Source organism: Oxyura jamaicensis (assembly GCF_011077185.1).
Source record: "Oxyura jamaicensis isolate SHBP4307 breed ruddy duck chromosome 2 unlocalized genomic scaffold, BPBGC_Ojam_1.0 oxy2_random_OJ106602, whole genome shotgun sequence".
NCBI lineage: Eukaryota > Metazoa > Chordata > Aves > Anseriformes > Anatidae > Oxyura > Oxyura jamaicensis.
In genome coordinates, this window is record NW_023303611.1 from 28,827 (window position 1) to 52,688 (window position 23,862).

The 23,862-nt window shown below is 41.3% G+C and overlaps 1 protein-coding gene and 2 non-coding genes across 3 annotated transcripts; 1 reads left to right on the forward strand and 2 right to left on the reverse strand.

Moving 5' to 3' along the window:
• Positions 1-1,269: 1,269 nt before the first annotated feature.
• On the forward strand, positions 1,270-22,377 carry LOC118157068 (dnaJ homolog subfamily C member 5-like). The gene is made up of 5 exons (XM_035311315.1): positions 1,270-1,316; positions 3,692-3,819; positions 12,931-13,144; positions 16,760-16,934; positions 21,773-22,377. The coding sequence occupies exons 2-5, from the start codon at positions 3,713-3,715 to the stop codon at positions 21,865-21,867; spliced, it is 591 nt and encodes a 196-aa protein (XP_035167206.1). The 5' UTR covers positions 1,270-1,316; positions 3,692-3,712; the 3' UTR covers positions 21,868-22,377.
• On the reverse strand, positions 7,804-7,876 carry TRNAA-AGC. The gene has a single exon. It is a non-coding gene; the product is annotated as a tRNA-Ala (tRNA).
• Positions 7,954-8,042, reverse strand: TRNAY-GUA. The gene is given in 2 exon segments: positions 7,954-7,989; positions 8,006-8,042. It is a non-coding gene; the product is annotated as a tRNA-Tyr (tRNA).
• Positions 22,378-23,862: the final 1,485 nt, after the last annotated feature.

The following is a 23,862-nucleotide window of genomic DNA, read 5'->3' on the forward strand; positions in this document are numbered from 1 at the left end:
GAAAAACATTTCAGGTTGAAATGTGCCTTGCTTTTTCCTTGTGAGAAGCTGAAATTTGAGGAATAAACACTCACAGCAACTGAGAAGGGGACTTTGTGGTACAGCTAAGAACAAAATAAATGCTAAAATGTTATGCTTCACATTAAAAAACATACACTTTTTGATCAACTGTCTCATTGTTTCTGCTCTTTTCAAAAAATAGTCTTTTCATATGTTCATAATTTTGCTTGTTTTTCAAAAATCTATTGATTGATAGTTCAAGTCTTGCAGTAGAATCAAAGCACAAACTCACTGAATCTTGCCAAAACACACTTTACTGGGCTATGGGGCTCCATGAATCCATTTTCAGAACTTTAGTCTACACATTTGTACAGGGTGTCTGTGGAAGGGTTTTGTGGCTGCAGGGAGGCCCTTGTGGGAAAAGGTCTAGCTCTGCAATGGACCTGCTGCAGGACACAGATGAGCCCATTAGTCAAGCTGGTGGCACCTGTGGGAAAACATATTCAAGAAAGAAGAAAATGCTGCAATGCAGGGAGGATTGGGGGGGGGGGGGGGGGGGGGGTGTGAAAAACATCCCTACAAACACCAAGTTTGGAGGAGGAGGAGGTACTATAAATGGCAGGGCAGGTATTTCCCGGCAGCCTATGGTGGACACCACAGGAGTATTTACAGTCTTCTCTATTCCAAATAGAAAGGAATGGCTCTCCAGACCTTTTAATAATATAAGTTTGAGGAAAAGCTATATCAAAATAAAACACCCCGCATCTTCTGCTTTAATATAAAATATTGCAAGAACTCGGTGCTAAAGGGTCGTCTTCAGTTAATTTTGTTCTGAAAGAGACTACATAATAAACTGAATCCATGGCTGGTCTCAGAGGTGAAATTTAGGGAAAGACTGTTGTATTGTTAAACAAATTTAATATATTTGCATGGGAAAAAGAAAAAAAATAAAAGGACAAACTCAAGTCCATGTCAAGAGTAAAGAGAAGAGCTAAATAAATATATGGAGATGCAATATTTTTGGAGTCAGATATATCAGCCTGTAGGTTCATGAATGTTTTATTCATTCTTTCATAGTCTTCCTGAGAGAGAACCAATTGGATACTGAGCAAACAAACAAAAAGAGTAATCAGACTCCACTGACCTGTTTAACCCTGCATGTGAAGGATGAAAAGCAGCAGCTGTTTTAAGTGGAACAGGGCTTCTGGTGGCACTTCTTTCTCTTTGGATTGTATTGGCATAAAGACATCAAGATAGTGAATTGATAATGTTGTGACTTTGCACATGACAGACTGTTCCGTCACTTTTTGAAGCAGGTATGTTACTTGAATCACCTTGCCTTATTTTTCAGCCCAAATCCAAATGAATTATGGGTTCGGTAGAAAAAAGGCATGTTATTAGGACCCATGTGTAAGACAGTCCTGGAGGGTATAAGATTTGCATAGAAAAAGTTGAAGTTAGCTGGGCTTCCATCCTCTTAAAATGTGGAATTAGTATCAGAATGTTAATATATCTTATATTAATTCAAGGAAATAAACAAAATGCTCTTGTCTGTGTTCTACTCAAATGAAAATACATAGCCTGAAAATAGGATTCTAATATAATTTTAGCCATCAGAAATCTAGTACTAAAATTGTAACTGCTTTATCTTCTTTAATTCAGAGAGCATATTTTTTTTCTAGAAAAGTGTCATCTCCTTGTTCTTTTTGTATTTTATAGGGCTGCTTTAAATAAGTAAGCAATAACTTTGAATAGCTAGACCTTCGAGGGGATTAATCACTAAAAGACTGAGTAGGCTAGTGAGTTTAAATTTCCGTAGCTGACTGGTTATTAAAATTATTTTATGAGGAAGTACAAATTACATGACTTTTTTGTTCTTCGGAATAAAATTCATCATAAATTTGATTTTGTTTTATGCTTTGGGATTGCCATGTAGCTAATCATCATTATGTAAGGGAATTTTTAAATAATCCTGTATAGCTGTGGCTTCACATGGTTACCTAGCATTACCTTGTGCATTATCAGGCTTAAAGTGCCTTGTACAATTCCAGTGTGATGAGGATAGATCCCAGGATTGTTAAATATGCTTTGGGCATGCCATTATTAAAAATTGTACCTATAAACTTGAACATAATTTCATTCTTAATCATTTAAAAACAAAAGTTCACTTCATTGATAGTTTGTGTATGACACTTAAAAGTAGAAAAAAAAATTCTTCAGCTGATCATGAGATCCTAAATTGTGTTAGCTTCTTAGAAAAAGAAAACATTGAAGTAAATATGAATAAATTTAAGTTGCTCAGTAAATCGCTTACTCGTTACCTGAATTACTCAGTTTATTATATGTCTGTGTGCACTTACTTGGTACTTGATTTCTCTTTTGGTACTGAACATAGCTCAAGAGCTTAAAAGTGTTACACAGCTATTTCTGAACCAAAATGTGGCTTAGTAAATAATATATAAATAACAGCAAGATAGTGTTTCTAGCTCAGAAGTGAGAAGGGTGAAAGAGCAGAGTGGGTAGTCTTACCTCACAAAGCAGGTTCTTAGAAATTCTTCTTATGACTGGGGTTACAACTTATTTTTAGTCTTTTTCTGTAATCACTTGTCAACATCTAGAGAAAGGTGCAACATTCAAATAAATTAAGAGGTTGTGGTGAGAGTTTTGTTGTAGCAAGTCTGCCATCAAAGAGCTGCACCTTTCTCTTTATGAACGATAGGTATCTATACCGGGTGTTTTAGATTACAGTGTATATGAGTTTCTTCATGTCATTACCTGGCATTATCAAAGTTTGCTTTAAAATTTTTGGAACTTCAAATTGAGAAGGATGGTAAGTAGGTAGTAGAGCCATTCAGTTGTGAATTGCTTGTTTGTTTACTTTATCTGAGATACCTGAAGGAATGAATGATAGATCTAAGGGAACTAAATCTATTAGCCTTTACTTACGTTATAAAGTAACATAACAATGGTAAATGTATCAGCATCTCATGAACTCTGTCGCAATTCTCATACTATAAACCACACTCCAAATACTGATTAAGTGTTTTCCATACATAAGATTACAATAAATAATAAACCATACTCTGTAAAACAGAGGTCATTCTCCCACTTGCCTAGATCCAGATTTATTCCATCTATCTGTAGGCACATGAGTTGGGATTGCAGCTATCCTAAGCACCCTGCAGGGGTAATAGGGAGAAAGTGCTTGATAAATTGTCCTCCAAGCATGTATTGCTGTCTGTTCACTGTACAGGGAGCCTTGCTTGACTAAGCTTCAAATTTAATTACTCAAATTAGGCACCTATAATTGGTTAAACAGAATCTGACTTAGAGAAAAATAAACACAAATAAAATTAGGTGGAAATACTACAGACATTAGTGCTGTGGAAAATTTAGCCGCTGAATTCAGTGATAAAAACACCAAGTCTTTATTATGAGCAGTGATATATATATATAATACAAGAGCTTCTCTCTTTTTTTTTTTTCTTTTTTTTTTCTTTTTTTTTTTTGCTTTTCCACTTTTTAAAACTCCTTTAAAATCTCTTAAGGAGAATGGAGGGCAATTTAAGTGAGATCTTATTTTAGTTTTACTTTCATGTAAATCATATAAGTAATTTTAACCTCTACTAAGAAATCTTATCCATATATATGTGCAGACTGTACTATATTAAATTCTGTTCTACATTAGCAGCTTTGGTAATGATTTGCTAACATGGCTGAACAAAGGCAACGTGCTTTGTCAACATCAGGGGAAGCATTATATGGAATCCTGGCCCTAGAGAAAGGAGCAACACATGACGAGATTAAGAAGTCCTACAGGTATGTAAGATGTGCTTTGCAATGTGTCTAAATCACAGGCAACTTTTTTTTTAATCTTATTGCAATAGATAGTTACAGATCCATAGTGTTGTGCAAAGACACTGTATGAATTCTCCAGAGCTTGTGCTGTATACAGCAGCCAGTCTGCATGGTTCAAGAAGCAACCCTCCATGGAAGTTACAGAGCTATGACACTGAAGGTGTTTGCTAACATTGTTATATTCACCACCTTGCAGTGGCAAAACAAATTTATTCTTAAGATTGCTCCTTATTTCTTTGTGCTTATTTTTCTCTTTCTGATTTTCTCTTCATACTTCTGAATTTTCTTGCGTTTTGTTGTAGTTGTTTGGTTTTTGTGTGTGTGTGTGTTTAATTTAGCTTCGGCCTTTGTGAGATTCAGTGCTCTGCCATCCTTCAAAATACTAAAATAGTCAGTAGTTGAATAGTTAATATTGATATGTCATCATTAAGTTGAACCTGAAGTTGCCAACCATTTAAATCAATGATGAACGGAGGAGTTTGCATCTACGAGTCATTGTCTCAAACTGCAAAACCAGAAATTATCCATGCTCAGAAAAATTGCTTCTTAACTTAAGCCAACATATTTACTCCTCAATATTGTATTTTTATGCAAGTACTTACCACAGAGTAGTTTAATCTAATTTAGTGAAGCAACACAAAATATTCTGACAGTAGGTACTTAATACCAGTATAAATATTTACTTTTTTTTCCTGTTGCCACAACTCATAGCAAAAATTGTTTATGGGCCTGGCATCCTCACGATAGTAAAACCTTTTGAGTAACCTGTACTTTAGGCATTTGTTATTACAATTTCTTTTTGGTCTGTGAGACTGAAAAGATTCAGGGATTATTCTGACGATTCTGTGTGAATCCATTAATTTAATCCCACAAGTAATTTGTGCACTTAATCTAAAATGTTTTAATTTAGCCAAACAAGATGTCAGAGTGTTATGATAAAGAATGCAGACCACATTTGCAAAGTGCAATCTTAGAATACTACAGTACTGTGTGCAGTTCTGGGCACCACTAAAAGGACATTAAACTGGAGAGTGTCCAGAGGAGGGCGACAAAGATGGTGGAGGGCCTGGAGAGGATGACGTATGAAGAGCGGCTGAGGTCACTGGGCCTGTTCAGCCTGGAGAAGAGGAGGGTAAGGGGAGACCTCATCGCGGTCTACAACTTCCTCGTGAGGGGGAGTGGAGAGGTGGGTGACCTATGCTCCATAAACACCAGTGATAGGACCCAAGGGGATGGGGTTAAGCTGAGGCAGGGGAAGTTTAGACTAGAAATCAGGAGGAGGTTCTTCACCGAGAGGGTGGTTGTGCACTGGAACAGGCTCCCCAGTGAAGTAGTCACTGCACGAAGTCTATCTGAATTTAAGAAGTGATTGGACTGTGCACTTAGTCACATGGTCTAAACTTTTGGGTAGACCTGTGCGGTGCGAGGAGTTGGACCTGATGATTCTTATGGGTCCCTTCCAACTCGGAATATTCTATGATTCTATGATTCTACATTCAGTTTCTGTGTTAACATCTTTTCCTGATATTAAAAATTATAGCTTATGTACAAAGAGGACGATTCAAGGATAAAAGTAAGAGACAGGACTTCAGTCAGTTTGTCTTGTCATTAAAAAAAATAAAACTGATTACAGTGTGATTACAGTGTGTAATGTCCTTTAAATGGAGTAACGTTAGTTGTAAGAGGGGTCTTTGGTTAATGAAGAGAGGCATAACCAAAACCAGTGGATGGACTCTGAAATCAATTCAAGCTTAACATAAGTTACTTGGTTTTAACGGTGAGTGTAATCAACTGTTGAAACATACTGGCAAAGGAATTGGCAGATTGTCTTTTGAAAAATAAGGTAGGAAGACTTTAAATAAGTTTTACTCAAACACAACTTACCAATGTGATGACATGTAACAAGACCTGGAAGTAAAACTAGAAGACTTTATTGGTCTTTTTGCTCTCAAATCTGTACTGCTGCTATTAAAATGAGAAAGAACATAAAATGTCATGAGTGAAATAGATGTTCTTGACAGCAAAACATGCCATGCATGTATTTACAGGTTTAATAAATATAGTAAAACTTTTATTACAGCATCATTATGGATGTTGTTGGTTACCCTGTATTAGCAGCTCCTCTTCAACATACCTTGCTATCAAATGTAAAAATATATTTGAACTGAAAAAGATGTTAGGAAATAAATCTATTCATGTCATTGTTTAGCTTGATTTTTGTTGTGACTCTGTGCTTTTGAACAAATTGCATCTCTCCCTCTTTCTGATCCCAAAAGGCATACAATCAATGGAGGCGGTAGCACTAATGAATGGTCAAACTATTAACACAGCAGAAACAAAACTATTGATATTGCATGGTTCTGTCTTGCATAACTACAGCACTAGAGGATAAATTTACTACAGTATCATATTCAGTCATGACTTGCACCTTCTGTGTCCCTGTAGTATAGCCTGGCTGCAGAAACCCTCTTCTGTATCAAAACTCATGTTGCTTTTACGTTTAAGTTTCTGGAAAGGAAGCTTTCTTTAGTTCCCGAAGGAGAGAGTTGTCATGGAAGAATGTAAAATGAAATTAACTTTGTTTAATGCTGAACATGAATACAGATGATTTACACAACGATCTATGGTAAAACTGAGAGCGGTGCTTTATCCATCTTTATTAGTAATTATAGTAAAAAAAAGACTGCTTCTAACTAAAGTGGAAATGTCAAAGGGATTCACTTTTAATGGAATAGCTGTAAATATTTGCAAGATAAAATGATGAGTCAGTCTCATAGATTTGCTTTAATTATCATTTAATTTATGCTAATCCACAAATCTGCTGCTGAACGGGTAATCTTTAGTACAAGGTATAAAACCACCAATACCTGATTCTGAGTTTCATGCCATTATTAATTAAGTCAGTATTAATCATACTACCACAGCCCAGGGCAAAATTTACTTTTTAATAAACATGACAGAGGTACCTCTCTGTTTTTATTTGGACTTTGGCACAATCAAATTTTCAAGGAGATAGAGCTAACAGGCTTTTAATCAGCAGAATTTCAAAGGAGATCTGTTTACCTTCAATTCCCTACAAAAATACTCTTTAGAACAATTTTTGTAATAATAACTTAAACTGCATATTGACTTATGCTTTCCAGACTGACAGTGAAGTACTATGCAGAGAGACCATATTTTCTGTCTTCCTCAGAAGTTTGAAAAGACCCATATTTGATAGACAAAATCATAAGTACATCACAAATTTTGCTTCAGTGAATGGAGACAATTCCTCTACAAGACTAAACGAGTGAAATACAATTTTGTTAAACAATAAAAGCCTATAGTACACAATCTTTAAAGGGGTTTATACATATTAATTTCCAGTCAGAAAAAATGTAAATAAACTAAAACCACACTGTTGTAATGATTCGACTCTAAAAAAATTACATCTCATTAAAACCATCATAGTAGAGTGAATATCAAGCTGAAATGCACTGAATCTAAAAACATTTAACTATATAAATATATATAAAGCCTTCTTAGGCACATGAATGCTAAGATCTGTACTCCTTCATAAAGCTACCAAGGATGTAAAATCAGTAAACAATCACCTGATAGACATGGAAGACAACAAAGACATCTCCTCTCCAAGACATGACAGATGAACTCAATGACGACGACAATCCTGGTGGTAGCCATAACCCCACACGGCTTTGTGTCTACAACCTCATTCTAGAACAATAGCTCAACGGAATGGCAAACAAACACTAATAAATTGGATTGGATGCAAAGACAGAAAATAAGTTCCCTCCTGCTACAGCCCGTGCTGCCCTTGGCCTGCATGCTGACTGGATTCCTCGTCGTCGTCCACAGCTGCCCAGGTTCTCGAGAGCCCCACAGTAGGGACGAGACGTGCCCCCACTGCCACAGGCCTGATGTCCAGGCAGGGGGACGGAAAAGCATTGGAGAATGCGGGCATCGATCCCGCTGCCTCTCACATGCTAAGCGAGCGCTCTACCACTTGAGCTAATTCCCCAGCCCACGGGCGGCCCCTGAGCAGCCGTCTGCTCGCAGTCACCCAGCGCGTCCCCTGGACGAGAGCCAAAAGGGCACTCCTTCGAGCCGGAGTTGAACCAGCGACCTAAGGATGGCCGTGCATGGGAGCCTACAGTCCTCCGCTCTACCAGCTGAGCTATCGAAGGAATCACAGACACCTGCCCGGCAACACGCCCTTCACACGCCCCTCACACTCCTCTCCCGCTTCCAGAACCTAGCATCACCACTCTGCTACAACTCCTCCTCCATACACACTTCCCTACAACACCACGCACACCTCACGCGCTTGCCTCACTAAAGGCACTTACGCAAAAGCACACAAACCCTTTCCTTGCCCTCTCCTCAGACACACAGACAACCACAATGCTACCACCTCAAACCACTCGCCGGAAGCTTCTGCCCTCCTCTCACCTCACCTCTGATCAACACGCTCACCAAACAACACCCATCGGCCATCTTCTCAGTAACCTCCTCCTCACTTTGGCAACACCCAAACAACCCCTCGCGGCTTTGCCTTTTGCACAAGGACAACACACAGCCTGTCCTCAGCACGCATGGAGTGCAACCGCTACCTCCAACAGCTGCCACCTTTGGCCGATAACACCACCTGCGGCAGGGCGTAGGCACCTCTGCCTCACGACCACTCACACGCAGGAGGACGGCACAGAGCCCCTGCCCACCCTCGTCCACTGTCTGACTCTCCTCAGTGCAAAAGCCACTTTCCCATTGCCCTGGGACACCTCTCCTGCTTCAACGGGGCTCCGTTGTTCTGCGCTCTTCTGCCAACAGCCAGACAAAAAGGCTGAGCTCGACTGCATCGATAACGAGCCAAGAAGCGATCCCGAGCAGGGGGGCTGCTTTGTTCCCAACAAAGCCCTCTCTTCTCCAGGCCCTGGATAGGCCCTGGATAGTTCATCGAGCTGTCCTCGCAGAGCACGAGTTCCTATTGCACCTCACACACTCTCTTCCAAAACCGTTGTTCTTGAAGAAAGCCTCAAACTCCACGCCATCCAACCTTCCCACCCTCCTTTGTGTTGGACGATCTATGCAGGAATTTTAATGCTCATGACCTTTTGTTTTGTTTCTCTAATTTTATTATTAGCTTTCTAATCATTTGTCTCTCCGATAAATATATCAGATAGTTTTTTAGTTTATGTTTAATAACATCCCCTTTATAATAACATCTTTGGTAGCTTTTCTATGTCCTGCTTTCTTCTGTAATGGTAATCTTTGAAACTTAGTCTCTTGCCCTTTCTTCTTTGTATGAGCTGTGTTGGTCCATGTTTTCTATCTTTTCTTTGCATTTCTGCTTGCCCTATTTGTTATGAATCTGGGCCTGGCCCTTTTTACTCAGTTTGCCTACCTCAGATATTCTGCATGCACACCACCAAGCTGTCTTTCCATTGTAGATCTATGTCTGAAGCTTGTCCCATCTTCACTCTTGACCGGGACCATCACTCTTACCTCAGTCTCCCTATTCTGACCTCACAATTGCCTTGTAGGTGTGGATGTTTGAAATGGCAAAGGTGTCACGGTACCTGCGCAAGAGCCAAAAAGGTATTTCTTCAAGATGGAGCTGAACAAACAAGCAAAGGATAGCCATGCAAGAGTACCTACAATCTTCTGCTTTACCAGCTGTGCTATTGATGGAATGGCTAGAGTATGAGTTAAGCCACTCCATTTTCCATTGTGCTGTTTTTACACCCACTTTCCTGCCTCCAGTATGCCACTCTCTCCACCAAGATATACCTCCAGCAGACTGTGTGTGTAGCACAATCTGGGCCTGAGCTCGGCTTGCGCTCTAAGCCTACCACCAGCCGAAGTGCTGAGGGTGTTCTTCCAAATTCCTTTCCCTGAATGCCCCAGTCATCTTGTGGAATAGTTGTGTCTTTCCTTATTCTCACTTATCTCTCCCAAAAGCGTCACATTGCTTTCTGCTATCTAGGGCTGCGGTGGTCAGTGGGGAAGAAGAGAGCCATTCATCATGAGAAAAATCTGAATTGACTTAAAGTTGCATGTTTGGTATAGGAAGGAAGCCAGAATTCATTTTACTCTCTTTTTTTTTTTTTTTTTTTTTTTTGGCTTTTTTCCCTTTTTGTATTCATAATGAACAACTATTACCACCTAGCTGGACATTTCACTTCCCAGAGACTCACAGAGAAACTTCTGTATAGCTGACACCTTCTGTTATTTCACAGAATAATAGAATGTTTTGGGGGAGCAAAGGAGGGAGAGTCACATCCCTTGACCTGCTAGATACACTTCTTTTGATGCAGCTCAGGATGCAGTTGTCTTTCTGGGTTGCAAATTGGCTCACGTCAAGCTTTTAATCCACTGGTACATTCAGTGTCCTTCTCCTCAAGGCTGCTCTTTATCCACTCATTGCCCAGCCTATATTCTTCTTTGGGATTGCCCCAACCCAGGTGTAGGACCTTGCACTTGGCCTTGTTGAACCACCTGTTTTTCACACAGGACCCCCTCTCAAGCCTGTCAAAGTCCCTTTGGATGGCAACTCTTCCATCCAGCATGTCTGCTGCACCATTCATCTGCAATTTTGCTGCGGGTGCATTCAATCCCTCTATCCCTGCCACCAACAAGGATGTTCAATAGTTAAATAGGATCCCTGACAGACACCACTCATCACTGATCTCCACCTGGATATTAAGCCGTTGACCGCAAGTCTTTGAGTGCAACCATCCAGCCAATTCCTTACCCACTGAGTGGTCTGTCCATCAAATCCATGTCTTTCCAACTCAAGGGACAAGGATGCAGGACATGTAGGGCAGTGTCAAATTCTTTGCACAAGTCCAGGTATATGATGTTGCTTTCTCTTCTCTTATCCACCAATGCTGTAACCCTGTCACAGAAGGCTATCATGCCATGTTCTTGTCCTTATTTTTGTTCTTGTCGCTATTTTTACTGTTTCTTGGACTGAACCTAATGGAGTCCTTTCTCTCACTCGTATGAATCACACTGGCAGTATATAGATCTCTGACCCACTACTAAATCATCACCAATTAGTATACGACATCTTGTTCTGCAGGGAGTTGTTAGCATAATATTTTTATTGACTTTTCCCCAAACTAAATAATATATCTCAAGTTTTATTAACAGTACTACGTTGTAAGTAAGGCTTTGCAAAACAATACTAAGCTAGAGTATGTAACTAATAATTTTTCACCTCTTTGAAATGACGTGTTCAAATTCTTATGAGATTTTTGGGAAAGTAAAGAGGGCAGAAGAGGTCTTTGGGGCTGTTAGTTGTGGGAAAAGGAAGAAAGGCCAGAGATTGATTGTCTGATGCCTCCAGCCAAGCATGAGTTTTGAAAGTTTTGCCTCTCCCATTTTTCATTGCTAATTGCTAGGTTCTGTTTTCAGCTAAGAAAAGGAATAGATTGCATAAGCTACTTAAATACTTGTATGGCACATTATATCATTAGTCATTCAAGAATTAACTTGTTTTTCCAGTTCTTCTATTTCATCTTTTATTATATTTAAGGTACCGTATGCACAATATATTAACTATGACTGAACATGAAGCTATTGATGCTCTTAGAGACAAGTTTAAGGAGTTAGCTATGATCTATGAGAAGACAATTTGAGTTCAGTCTATAGAACTGAAGATATTGTTGTCAGAGGCTATTCTCAGGCTCGTATCAGTCTTGATACTGGCAGAATGTCTCCAAGACAGGAACTGTCATCAAGAGCAAAGCACGTACATTTTGCTGGGAGAATAACCAGTACTGGGACTTCAGTAGAAAGTCAAGCAGTATCCCACTCAGAGGATAAATTTGTTACAGCAAGTGTGGGCACACAGCCTTCACACTACAATTAATTTATTTGTTTACTTACTTATTTTGGCATAATGGTCATGACTAGCTCCTGAAACACTCAGAACATTTAAAAATACAACATTGCTTGACTTAGGTGCGGATGACAGAATTGAATGCACTTTTAAATCACTTTCGATGCCACTAGAGGTCAGCACTAGTCATTAAATAAATGTCCTCGGAAAATTTTATTGCCACTTGAAAGGGAGTGGAGATTTTCAAAACAATACACTTATGTCTATGCTTGCTTTGCAGGTACATGTGAGCTCACACTGCTCCAGCATGGTTGGAAGCAAACCCTTTATTCCCCAAATCTGATTCCGCAGTGCTGTCTGTGAGCCAACAATCCCACACGGCTGTTTTCCAGCTGTATCTGTACTCAGATACTGTGGCAGTGAGTACAGTCAGAGAAAAGAGACAGTACTGAGCCCTGTCCCGGCACAGGCTTTCCACCAGCAGAAAGAGCCCCAAACGGCCAACAATCAGCTTCCACTACCTTAGGGATGGCATTAAGTGTGGCAGTGGTGAACTAGACTCAAAGACAGGCATTGGAAACTGGGGCTAACTCGATATGCTTTTCTATCTTGTGCTTCAGAAATATGCTTCCTTTCTCTTGCAGCTCCTAAATTTGTTTTTCATCATCACTGTCTGGGCTTCTGCAAACACAGACACTGTTTACTATATTTTAATATAGCTACTATTGATAGACAATCAAGTACTGAATTTCCTTTGCTATAAAGATCATTTTGATGGCATAAATATGTTTTTAAACAACCTTTACAATATCTTTATCTTTGTTGAAACCTGCTAAATGATGCAAATCAGCTGGCAAACATAATGCAACAAATGTCTGTGATTTATTACCAGGCTAAAATCTGTGCTTTCAGCATGTATCGCTTTCTCCCTTAATTTGATAGCCGATGAGGTATCAAGGCACAATGTTCATGCCTAGTGTAACCAGCATATCTCTTTCACAAAAACTTCCATTTTCACTTACTTTGTGTCACTGTCCTTCCACTGAATGTTCTGTGTGTATTAGAACTGGAAATAAGAAGGTCTAGGCTGAACATACTGTTCAGAATAATGATGTCTCTGCTAGAGTATTTGGTAATGTTTTATGTGTCCATATCCATATGCTAAGTGCACATGTTACTGATGTTTATTTTCCCTGTTTTTTTTTTTTTTTTTTTTTTTTATGTTGAAGAAAATTGGCTCTGAAATACCATCCTGACAAGAATCCTGACAATCCAGAGGCTGCAGAAAAATTTAAAGAGATAAACAATGCTCATGCAACGCTGACTGATCTGTCCAAGCGAAACATATATGACAAGTATGGATCCTTAGGGCTCTATGTGGCAGAGCAGTTTGGTGAGGAAAACGTTAACACATACTTCATGCTCTCAAGCTGGTGGGCAAAGGTAAGGTGTCATTTGCTGTTGAAAAGCAGGCATTATAGTGCACAAAGATATTTATATACACAAGGAAACCCTTGGAAAACATGGTGTTCCTACAGGCTTAACAAAGAGTAGGATCAGGATGTAAAACACTACTAAAATCTTAATTAAACAATAATGTATCTGGGAAAATCGACAGTGGCAGATGTGGCATCAGCTCAGAAGAGGGCTAATTTAGAATGTTTTCTTTTTCTTTCTAACTTGGTAAATAAAGCACATGTTTTGTAACACTTCCAGACATTAATTAGATTTGAATCTGGTGCTCCAGGTTAATTTTGACTTTCTTTTCAGTAGTGACTAAATAAAAGTGACTCATTGTTCAAAAATGAGAAGTCCCACTTATGTGACAACCAGTTAATAAGTTATTACAGTACAAATTTAGCTGTGTTCTTTGCTATATATAGCACACAGCATAAGTAAGCAATAATAATACATAACACTGTGGGATTATGGTGTCATATATGTGCCCTGTCAGTTCTTGGTGAGGGGGTGAGAGAAGGGAAGTGGAAGGAAAGGTGAGAACTGGGGAGTGGAGGAAGAGATCAGGAAAGGAAGAGAATGATGCATCAAAAACTGGCATATTGCTCAAGGAAAAACACATCACGGAGTGCTCTTGTGATAAAAGAGTTGTGTTCATGTGCTTGCTTATGTCACTGTTATCCTCTGATGTTTCTATATGTCAAATTCTGGTGTTTCAGCAGATATTGAAATGCTACAGAAATGTAACAAACCAACAGAACTGCAAATATGTAAAACCAATGCTCTCCCCACCTGTTTCCAACAATAAAATGACAGGAAAGAAAGGTCTCTGCTGGAACAAGTGGGAAATGGTCTGTGCTGCATGAAGCAAACACGCTGTGACAGCTTTGATCTCGGAACGATGGAACGCGCATTCTTGTGTTCGTGACGGAGCAGGCCAGTGCTTCACTGCCCTCACAGCCCCCTCACTGCAGATTTGTGGGTTTAGGAAGCCACAATTTGTAGGCTGAATCAGTATGAGATGGAAGCTGTTCAAATGCCAAACTGCAAATGAAACTAATGAACAAAAAACACCAGTGCTGAAATGACACCTTCACAGTTGGGATGGCATCCTCAGAAGTAGCCTGGAGGCTGCCTGCCTGCGGCTGGGCTCCTGGCCGCAGCTGCTTTCTGTTCCTGCTGGGTCCGTCCCTGTTCTTTTTGCTGTCCTTTCAGCCTCCTCTTTGGCCTCTTTGTCACGGCTCAGGTGCCTGGAAGCATTCCCTTAGAGCTGAGAGAGCAACTGTACTGGCTCCTCTAACAGTCTTGATAATTAAAGTTTTCTTCACATTTAGCTTTTACTTCCTCTTCTGCTTGCTGATTGTTAATGGAGACTTTATGAGGTATAAAATCCTTTGTGGTCAGAAAATCAGGAATGGAAATAAATGCTGTGGCTTTGACTCATAAGGAGAGCAGCAGAGAGTACAGAGAGAAGCTACTAAGTCCCTAATACATAAAGGAAGAACGTGTGGATTGTTTCAAGGAAGCTGTATCCTGGAGGTGAGAAGAGAGATGCTGAAAGTCCCAGCAAAATTAATCACTTCTTCCTGAGTTTTAAGAATTCTGTGCAGAATATTCAGGAAAAATCCAAAATATGCAAATGGTCAGCACCTGAGGATTGTCACAGGTGGTCTCTCTCTATTTCTCCCCCAGTTCCAAACCTTGCCACCTCCAAAGCACAAACAGGTCATCAAATGTTATTTTCAAGCTGAGGTCACTAATCCTCATCTCTTTTTTTCTCATATGCAAATGCTGGGTCAGCTTCAGAATTTTGTATTCTCTTACATAATAGTACTTAAGTCTGACTGCAGATGATCTTACGACCCCTAATTTTCTGCACTCTGGTCTGAAGAAGGTAGGGACCACAGCTTTTGCTTATTATCTTCTTCTTCAGCTACAAAAATTCCTGGTAAATCCTCTTCCCTAACACACTCATACTGAGAAAATCTGACAGCCATGAGGAGGTGTATCATTAGAAGTAAAGAAAGTCAAATGAAAGGAGAAATGCAAAGTGAAAATTACTTTTTTTGGAACTGCCAGACTTCTTAGCAGGCATATTAAACTTGGAACCTATTAACATGGGTAGTGGGTACTTGAACTGCTTATCCACTGGCAGACATTGGAGTTGTTCATTCAACTATTATTGCAAAAAGCAATTCTTCCTCTCCCATGAAGACAGTTTAATGATCACATCAGTGTTCTTCTGATTCCTGACTTACCATCTACACTATTTTAAATACAAGAATCATGAATCATTAATTTATCATGAATAGATTCATGTATGTATTTCACTTGATAAACTTTTATACTTCTTTTCCTTCTATCCATTGTGCTGATTTTTTCTCCATTATGGCATAAACGATAAACAGACGGGTAACTTATTTTAGAGGTTCTGAGATTTCTAACAGTTTCAGATGTCAGTTGGAAGGAAAACATTTTAAAAAGAAATGTCTGAGTCCTCCTTGTCTTTTAAAAAGCATCCTGTTCACTCTTGATATATCTGTGGGTAGAATAGATTATCATTGGCCTCAAGCCTGCAAACACATAAACGGTAAATATTACACATGTAAATATCATGTTACCTTCAAAGCCCGTGCTAACATTGCCTGAGACATGCATACATTACTGAGTGTTATTTACATAGCTTCATTGTCAAATTTGACAATATCCTGGCATTTATGCTTCCTTTCTTCTTCACCAGCATGTTTACTTATGAACTTAAGAAGTAACTGCAAGAGCGCATAAGTGAAACTGCATTTAGCAGCGGGCAGCCTGGATACCTGTAATACTAGAGCCTGGCTCTGCTGAAGCCTCTGCACTTGGTGTGACAGGGACGGGAGTAGGCAGGGGCGATGCTGGTGGGAGCTTCTTGATGCCTAAGTCCCCAGACATAGAAACCACAGCCCAAGGGGTCTAACCTAGGAGTTGTCACCTCTCTGCTTCTGCACAGGCTAAAGAAGAGAAGGAGACACTTCCAAAGGGCAATGCAAACTCTCCTGGGGCTGATTCACCCTCTGGAAGGTCTTTTAGCTTCCCATCACCTACGCGGGGAGCCTGCAGAGACTGCAGGCCTAATTTAGCTGCCTTAGTTCAGTGCCTGAAGTTATGTGGATGCATCCGAGTCTTTGCTTCTTTTTCTCTTGGCTTTGTTATTGACAAGAACCTGCCAGTAAATAAGTGTTTTCAAAAAAAGTTATTGGGCAAATGAGTCATTTTAAAGATGGAAATGAGTCATTTTAAGGTGGGTGGGGTTTTGCATACTGCCTGGAGGTTTTTTCTGAGGGCCGTCAGCTGAAGACAGGCTTTCAGGAGCTGGGCATGCGGGGGCCTGTTGGTTGGTGGCTTCTTTGTGGCTGTGGTCCCGAGTGTCAAGCAGAAGCTGGTGGGTGAGGAGGATCCTGGAAGGTCTGGTCCTTATTTAACTCATCTGGTGGTCGGACTCCCCTGAGACCCATGCATGTGGGAGCCCGAGTCCCTTTGAAGAGCCTCTTTGAAGAGGCTGCCGCGAGTTTCAGGAAGGTCACTGCTCACGGGGTTTTCCTCTCGCTGTCTTTAACCCAGGGCTTGTTTGCAGTCTGCGGCCTCCTGACGGGCTGCTACCTCTGCTGCTGCCTCTGCTGCTGTTTCAACTGCTGCTGTGGGAAGTGTAAACCCAAAGCACCTGAAGGGGAAGAGTATGAGTTCTGTGTGTCTCCGGAAGATTTGGAAGAGCAAATTAAGAACGACATGGAAAAAGGTGTGTATTATAGGGACTCACTGGGTAGCAAAGCTGTTCAAAACAGCCCATAGAGCCTGTAGGCCAGATGTTCTGCTCGCGATGCTGAGGCTGATTCCAGACATCCGTGGGGATGTGCCAGTTCTCTCCAGCTAACACCGTGACCTAATGAACTTCCCAAGTAGCATGTTAATGAAAGACTGAACTTATGGAAGCAATAACTACATATCTCCTCTATCTCTTATTAGACACAAACAGTCTCAGGGTTCATCTGAAGAGAAGATGCTCGCCTTCTAGCCCCCATACTCCTGTTGCTTCATATCCTAGATCCTGCACATACACAGCAGGCTCCAGCTGGACTGGTGCTTGCCACATCTTACGTGCCTGAAAAATGATATTCAGTTTTTACTCAGGTAAAATTCATCAATTTTTGTAATGGGCTGGCCATGCCCATTAAAGAAAGGCTTTAAGAAAAGATGCAGAGCTTCCGGCTATAGGGTTGTGCAGTAACCTAAGACATTTAGAATGGGAGCTGCCATGGTCCTGCCCCTCTCCCATCCACCCTCAAGCTGCTCACTTCTTCTCTACTGCTCTTTACATAGCAATTTTGCTGCCTCACCAGGAGACAAACCTTGGATAGGACTCAGATGAAAAGTTATCTCCCTAAAAGAGCGAGCAGTTCCCTGCCAGTTTAACTCCCTGGTGTGCCTCACAGCAGGACAGGGCAAGTGCTAATCCATCTCAAGGAAGGGCTCACAGGCTGAGGACAGCAGGACCCTGTCACAGCAGGTCACCCCCTTGGCTTGGCTTATTATACTTAAACTAGCAGTGCCAGACTGTAAATGTCACATTCCTGTAGCAGGGAGAGCTTTTTTCCCTCTTTTCACACAAATATACCCTTTCATAAATATGTAACAAAACACCTGTAGTAGTTGAAACAAATGCTATTCATATAACTGATGTGCCAGTGAGTGTTTTTAAATTGTTTTTGCCTAGAAGCATATCAAGGTAAATACAGTCAGCTTAGAAACTGATCATACTTGGTCAGTAACTGCAAAGGTAACAAAAAATGTTAGTGAAAGCTTTATAACCACAGTGTGTTATTTGAAATAAATGTAATATACCATAAGACATTAAACACCTGCAAAGTGCAAATATAAAACGGGTTTTGATGCTTATGGGTCTATGACACCTAAGTCTGAAATACCAAGGTGTAACTTAGAAGGATAAAAAATCTCTAATTTAGCATTTCTCTGTCTCTTTTTGTACTTTGCCAGGCATTTTGCTGTCTCTCAAAATCCAGGACAAATGTCTGCAGAAGCAGGAAAAAAACTGTGCTCCCTCCTTCCAGCACTAGTGGTGCTTCTTGACATGAGTTCAGTAACTTTAGGCCATCTTTCCATCCCTTTTCTCCCACCAAGTCTCACCTAGATATCCTATAAATAAATAAACAAATAAATATATTGCATGTTCAGCAAAGTACCGCTATGTGTTAGGTACTCTGAAGACAATATTAAGCGATTAGGTAGGACCTGATGAAAACTACCTATTTCTGCCTTTCCTAGCCTTTTCTTCCATCTTGCTACATTTTCTTGCCAATCAAAACCAGCTTGCTTAAGCAGAGTAGAACTCTCTACATCTTAAAAGCAGATGAAAAGAAAAAAAAAAAAAAAAAAAGCAGAAATAAAAGGAAAAAATTTATGACAGAGGATGGCGGGAGCATCTTTTCTGCAACTGAAAGGAAAATAGGCACTGCATTTAGAGAAGTGGATGGTAACTAGCTCAAACTGCAGTTACCTTCCCTCTTCTCCTCACCAGATTTTAGGGATACTGGTCAAAAAGAACCAGCTGACTTAGAATAGAAAAGGTTGGGCTTTTCCACCAGACATTTTCAAATGTTGGTTCAGATAAATGAATACTCCTGCCTTCCTTTGTGTAAATAATAGAAATGTTCTTGTAGGTAATTCAGAAACAAACCATAATCAGTCCTGCAGCAGATTACATTTTGGAAGAGAAAATCATATCAGGATCCAAATTCTTTGCATGCCCTCTGCCCACAGACTGAGCATTCTAGCTGGTAATTAATTTCTTTGCTTCCTGCTGTCCCAAGTTTATGTATTGCTGCTAGCCAGAACTTTTTTTACTGAGGTCGAAATGTAGATTCCCAAACTAAGGCCATACTTTTGTTTATCCAAATATTTTATAATCAGCCCTTGCTTTTCTGAGGAATGCAACAGCGATAAAACATCACAATTCCTTATGCTAAAAATCTCTGAGAGCAAGTCTCCACCAGTTCTTGCTGTGCTCACTGGGAGCTACTTGGAGACAGTCATACTGTGCAGAAAAGGCAGTATGCATGTTGTGGGAACAGGGACTTAGACTTTCCTTTTTCGAAGGGGCACAACAGTAGTAATTTTTGAAATCCCTCACATTTCTCCTTAATAAAACTCAAGGTTTTTTATAGTTTATTCAATTCCCCAATTTAACTTACCATAAAACAAATTTATTAGTAAATAAAGATAAGTGAGGCCAAAAATTCTGTGATCCATTCCCTAAAATGGAAAATCAATGTGAGTTGTCACAATCGTTTCAAAACTCTCAATTCTGAAAAAGTCATACTCCTCTTGAAGAAAGTTTTATTCAAATTTATTTGACTAGTTGAAGTGCTTGGCTAGCTGAGTATCTGCTGTGGGAGACTTGTTTTACAGCTTTTACTTCCACTGAGGTCCATGGAAAACCTTCCGTTGACTTCTGTGGTTCCAGGTGAGATGATGTTTGAGTTTGGATTGCCCTCGATGATGCACTCAAACAGTTCATCAGGTTTTCCCCTCTCCTGTTTGGTTATCCTCACAAGAACAAAGCAAAACATTTCTAGACTAACTTTCATTTTACAGAAAATGAAATACAGGAGAAAAAGAAGAAAAAAGGATAGAAGAAAGAGAAAAAAGTGAAAAGAAAAAAGGAGAGAAAAGAAAAACAAACAAAAAAGTAAAAGAAAAAAGAACCAGAATAACAAAATACTTTCCTAACTCAGAAGCAGTAAGTTTTTAGCACTTCATTGTCTCCTCCACACTCCATATGATATCGATGTAGGCGAACAGAGAGCAGGAGCTATCTATAGAAAGCAGTTTAAACTGTGAATCCTGCTGCACCTCCATTCTGCAGCTCTCCATTAACAGCCTATATTTGTACAGTTTATTATACCAGAGGTCCCTGCTTTGATAAAAAGCATCGTACATCTCAGAAGGGTGCAGGCAGCAAAGGACCTGGGGAAGGTGTCAGCTCAGGAGTGTACGCAGATCAGCCGGGAGCAACGTGACAGATTTTCAGTGGGTCCTCTTGTTGCACATCTGGGTACCACAGCAAAATTAACTGCCAGGCTCTGCCCTCCATAAATGAGCTTCCAAAAAATGAACAACTTGGAGGCAGCAGAGGGTGGGAGGGAATGCTGCTCAGAGATCTGGAAAACACATAGCAACTTAAAAATGGATCGAAACTGCCAAACTAATGCGAAACCACACCAAGCTCTAGGCATTAATTACTCATATACTTTTAGAAGTTATGAAACATGTCTGTCTTTGACCTTGTGTCTAAATTAGGAATTGCCCATACAGAGAAGCTGCTCAGCATTTATCATCCTTGGCTTTCACCTTGACAGAGTCAAAGCGGTTCTGCCCCCACCGAGGGGAAGCCGTATGGCACGCAGTTAGATTCCTGCTCTGGGTTAAGTTACTCCTATACGTTACATCTTTTGCCCATGATTCATCCCATCAACTGGCATGTAAACAGGAGGAAATGTCAGAAGATTTTTTTTTCTAAACATTCTGTCATTTGGAAAAAAAAAAAAAAAAAAAAAAAAGTTACAATTTGTATTCAATTACTCTGAAAACTGTTATTTTCGAGATGGATAGATGAAAGATTTTTGTATGAAAGCACCTTCACCGAGATTGCTGAACCTTTAAAATTCACTTTCTTGGACTCGAGTGCCCTCCTTCCCCCCAAAAAATGGTGGCTTGGAAGGAGGCCTGGGAGAAGGGCAGCCAAACCCTGTTCATTATCAGCATGAACACAACAGGCAGCGGGGAGCTCCGTAAGGACTCAACTTTTCTCCGCTCTACAACAAATGAATTTTTTTACAGATATATTGGGAAACCAATATACTGGTTTCCCAATACAACAAGCATACAACTGAATGGAATGAGAAAGTACAAAGTAGTGAGCAGTTATATCGTGGCAGTGTGGGGTTTGGGCAGTTCCAAACTCGTCAAAACAATAGTCCTCAAAACTCCATTGAAAATAAATTACATAGGACTTCAGAATGCCATTTGACATTTTTATATAGCTTGCTGGCTTTCAGGATGTCTGTGCTTTCTTCACTCTCAAAGGTTTTACTGCTGACACGTTGCTTTCCTTTTAACTCTCTTCTTTCCTTCCTGCTAACTTTGCCTTCTCCAAGACTCATTTCTGGCCCACTCGAGCGCTGCCAAGGTCAGTGCTTGCTGAGTCACAGCGGCGCTCGTTGCATGCCGACGTTTGCAGGAGCAAGCACTTGTGACTGGAGCAGGCAGGGCCTGCTACCCTGCAATCCCCACAGGGCACCAGGTAAAGCTGTTGTCCGGTTCAATAACAGTACCAATAGTCACCCCGAAATCTATCGTTACACACGGACGAGGTGTGAGAGCATTTGTAGACTCGGTGTGAACATTGCTGCTTCTTCAGCAGGCACACAGCTGTCTCCGAAACCGAGATTAAGGCGTAAGCCAGGGCAGCAGATGACATGCAGGGGTGCCAACAAGGAGCCTGGCTTTGGCAGCAAGTGAAGGATTCTTAAAGTACTTTTGTCTCCCTCCCCGATTTAGATGGAGAAACTCCTATTGTGCTTCAGCCAGCAAACGCAACCGAGAAGACGCAGCTCATAGGGGACAGCCACCGCAGATACCGCACGGACTCCTAGAGTGGGCAAACACGGCCTGAGGGTGCCTCCCAGTGAGTGTCACGGCAAGGAAGAACACGTGAAAAGCTCTGCAGTTTGCGTTTGTAGTTGTCTCTAAGCTAATCAAGACCTGAAAGTAATTTCCTGTTGAGGCGGAATATCCCTTTAGGTCACTTCAAGTAGGTTCACATCTGCACTCTACAAGGAGATGCTGACAGCCAGTACAGAGCTCTCGCTGCTTCAAGCTGCCCTGCTTGGCATGGTCTTTCCTCTGCCATACTCTCTTTGGTGTGATTGCTCTTCTCTCCTGTCCTCATCTGGATTTTCACCTCCCACACCTGGTCCTGAGCACGCTGGACACACCAGCTCCTTTTCTCCATGCCCCAGGGAAGATTTCCCTCAAAGAGAAGGTCGGTGGCAAGGCAGCTGGGGCCGTCCTTCCTAAGGAGGAAAGCAGCTAGCACCTTGCTGGTGCCCAGCCCCAGAAATTGTAAATCTGAGCCAGGGTGAGGTGCTCCAGGGTCATTGTGGTGGTGGTGACGAGGCAGACGACTCCAAATCTAGGAGCTTCATCCAGCACCAGATACGCACACAGGCTCTGTGTACTCCTGCACGCACACAGGACAGTGCCTGCACCAGCTGCAAACACCCCATGGAGCAGGATGCTGGCCATGGGCTGTCCCAGAGCTGCTCTCTTTTCCCTGCCACCACCACAAAGCTCCCCCATTCCATGGATGGGTCTGCCACCCATTCTGGACAGCCCCGACTTTTCCATCTGCAGCTGCAGTGTGCTGGGAGTTGATCCCCAGCCAACAGCTTTCTGCCAGATTTCTTACTCCACGGTGCCCCTGGCCGCCATCCCCACCATCCCGCTGGCACCGGGACGGCATCCATCACTTCCACACCGCCTTGCGGGGCAGCAAGGACTTGGCAGGGCAGGGAGAGAGCAGAGGAGTGAGCATCCTCCCCACAGTCCTCGTCCTCAGGTGAGCCTGGGTCCTCCCCTCGGCCCCAGGCACTGGAGCTTTAACAGCACATTGTGTGGCTTTAAATAAAGAGGTAGGGATGAGAAGCATGCTGATCATTATACCCTCAAACACACAAAATGCTCAGTTTTGAGCAAAACCACAGTGCTTGTGTATTTCTGAGAAATGAACCAGGTGTACCGCTGCACAAATCGGTGGAGTTATGTGTGGGTACAGCTAAAGCAAGCATAAAGAAATTAGGCCCCGAATTTGTAAGAGATAAAGAAGTAACTCCGGGATCTTAAACTTAGCACTTGTCTCGTTTGACAGAGTAGTTTAAGCCTTAGACAGATGAATTTCACTTTATTGATCATGTTACATCAATCACTGTCAGTTCTGTACACTTGCTATTTTTGTTCCTCTAATCACAGTGCTGCAGTCCAAAGGGGGAAGTAATGCACCACTGAATTATAGAGACCGGTGAATATATAGCTAGTCAGAAGTCTTATTCTCTGCTTTAAAATTGGATTCTGTGGTTGTGAAACATTATTGTCTTCCTTCCATTCTCACCTTTCACTTCAAATGTCATTTAGTGGCAGCTAAATATACGGGAAAAGAGTGTGTTTCATAGCACCAGCTATCACTCCAAACTCAAGAAATACTACTTTTAACGCTTCTTTAAAGTTCCCACAACACATGGGTATTTTAAAAGCCATTTATTCCAGTTCAGATTATCTACCTGTTCTCCAAGCGCAGGCACTGGGGAGAGCTAATGCTCACATTGTCCTCAGAAACAGTCCTGTTTTTTTGCTGCAGAGAGGAGGGGAAGTCCCAGCACAGCCTGGGCTGTGCGTGGGCAGTGGGCAGTTATCCCCTCCTACCCATGGGCTGCAGATAAGGTCCCCATGCTGCAGATAATTGGAGGGGTCACTCATATGTGCGCAAATCCAGACCGCTGCCCGCCCAGACAGCAAAAGGGGGATGAGCAGATCAGGCCTGAAACTAGGGAGAGAGTTAAATCCTAGATCAGTAAAAGCATTTCGGTAATTTT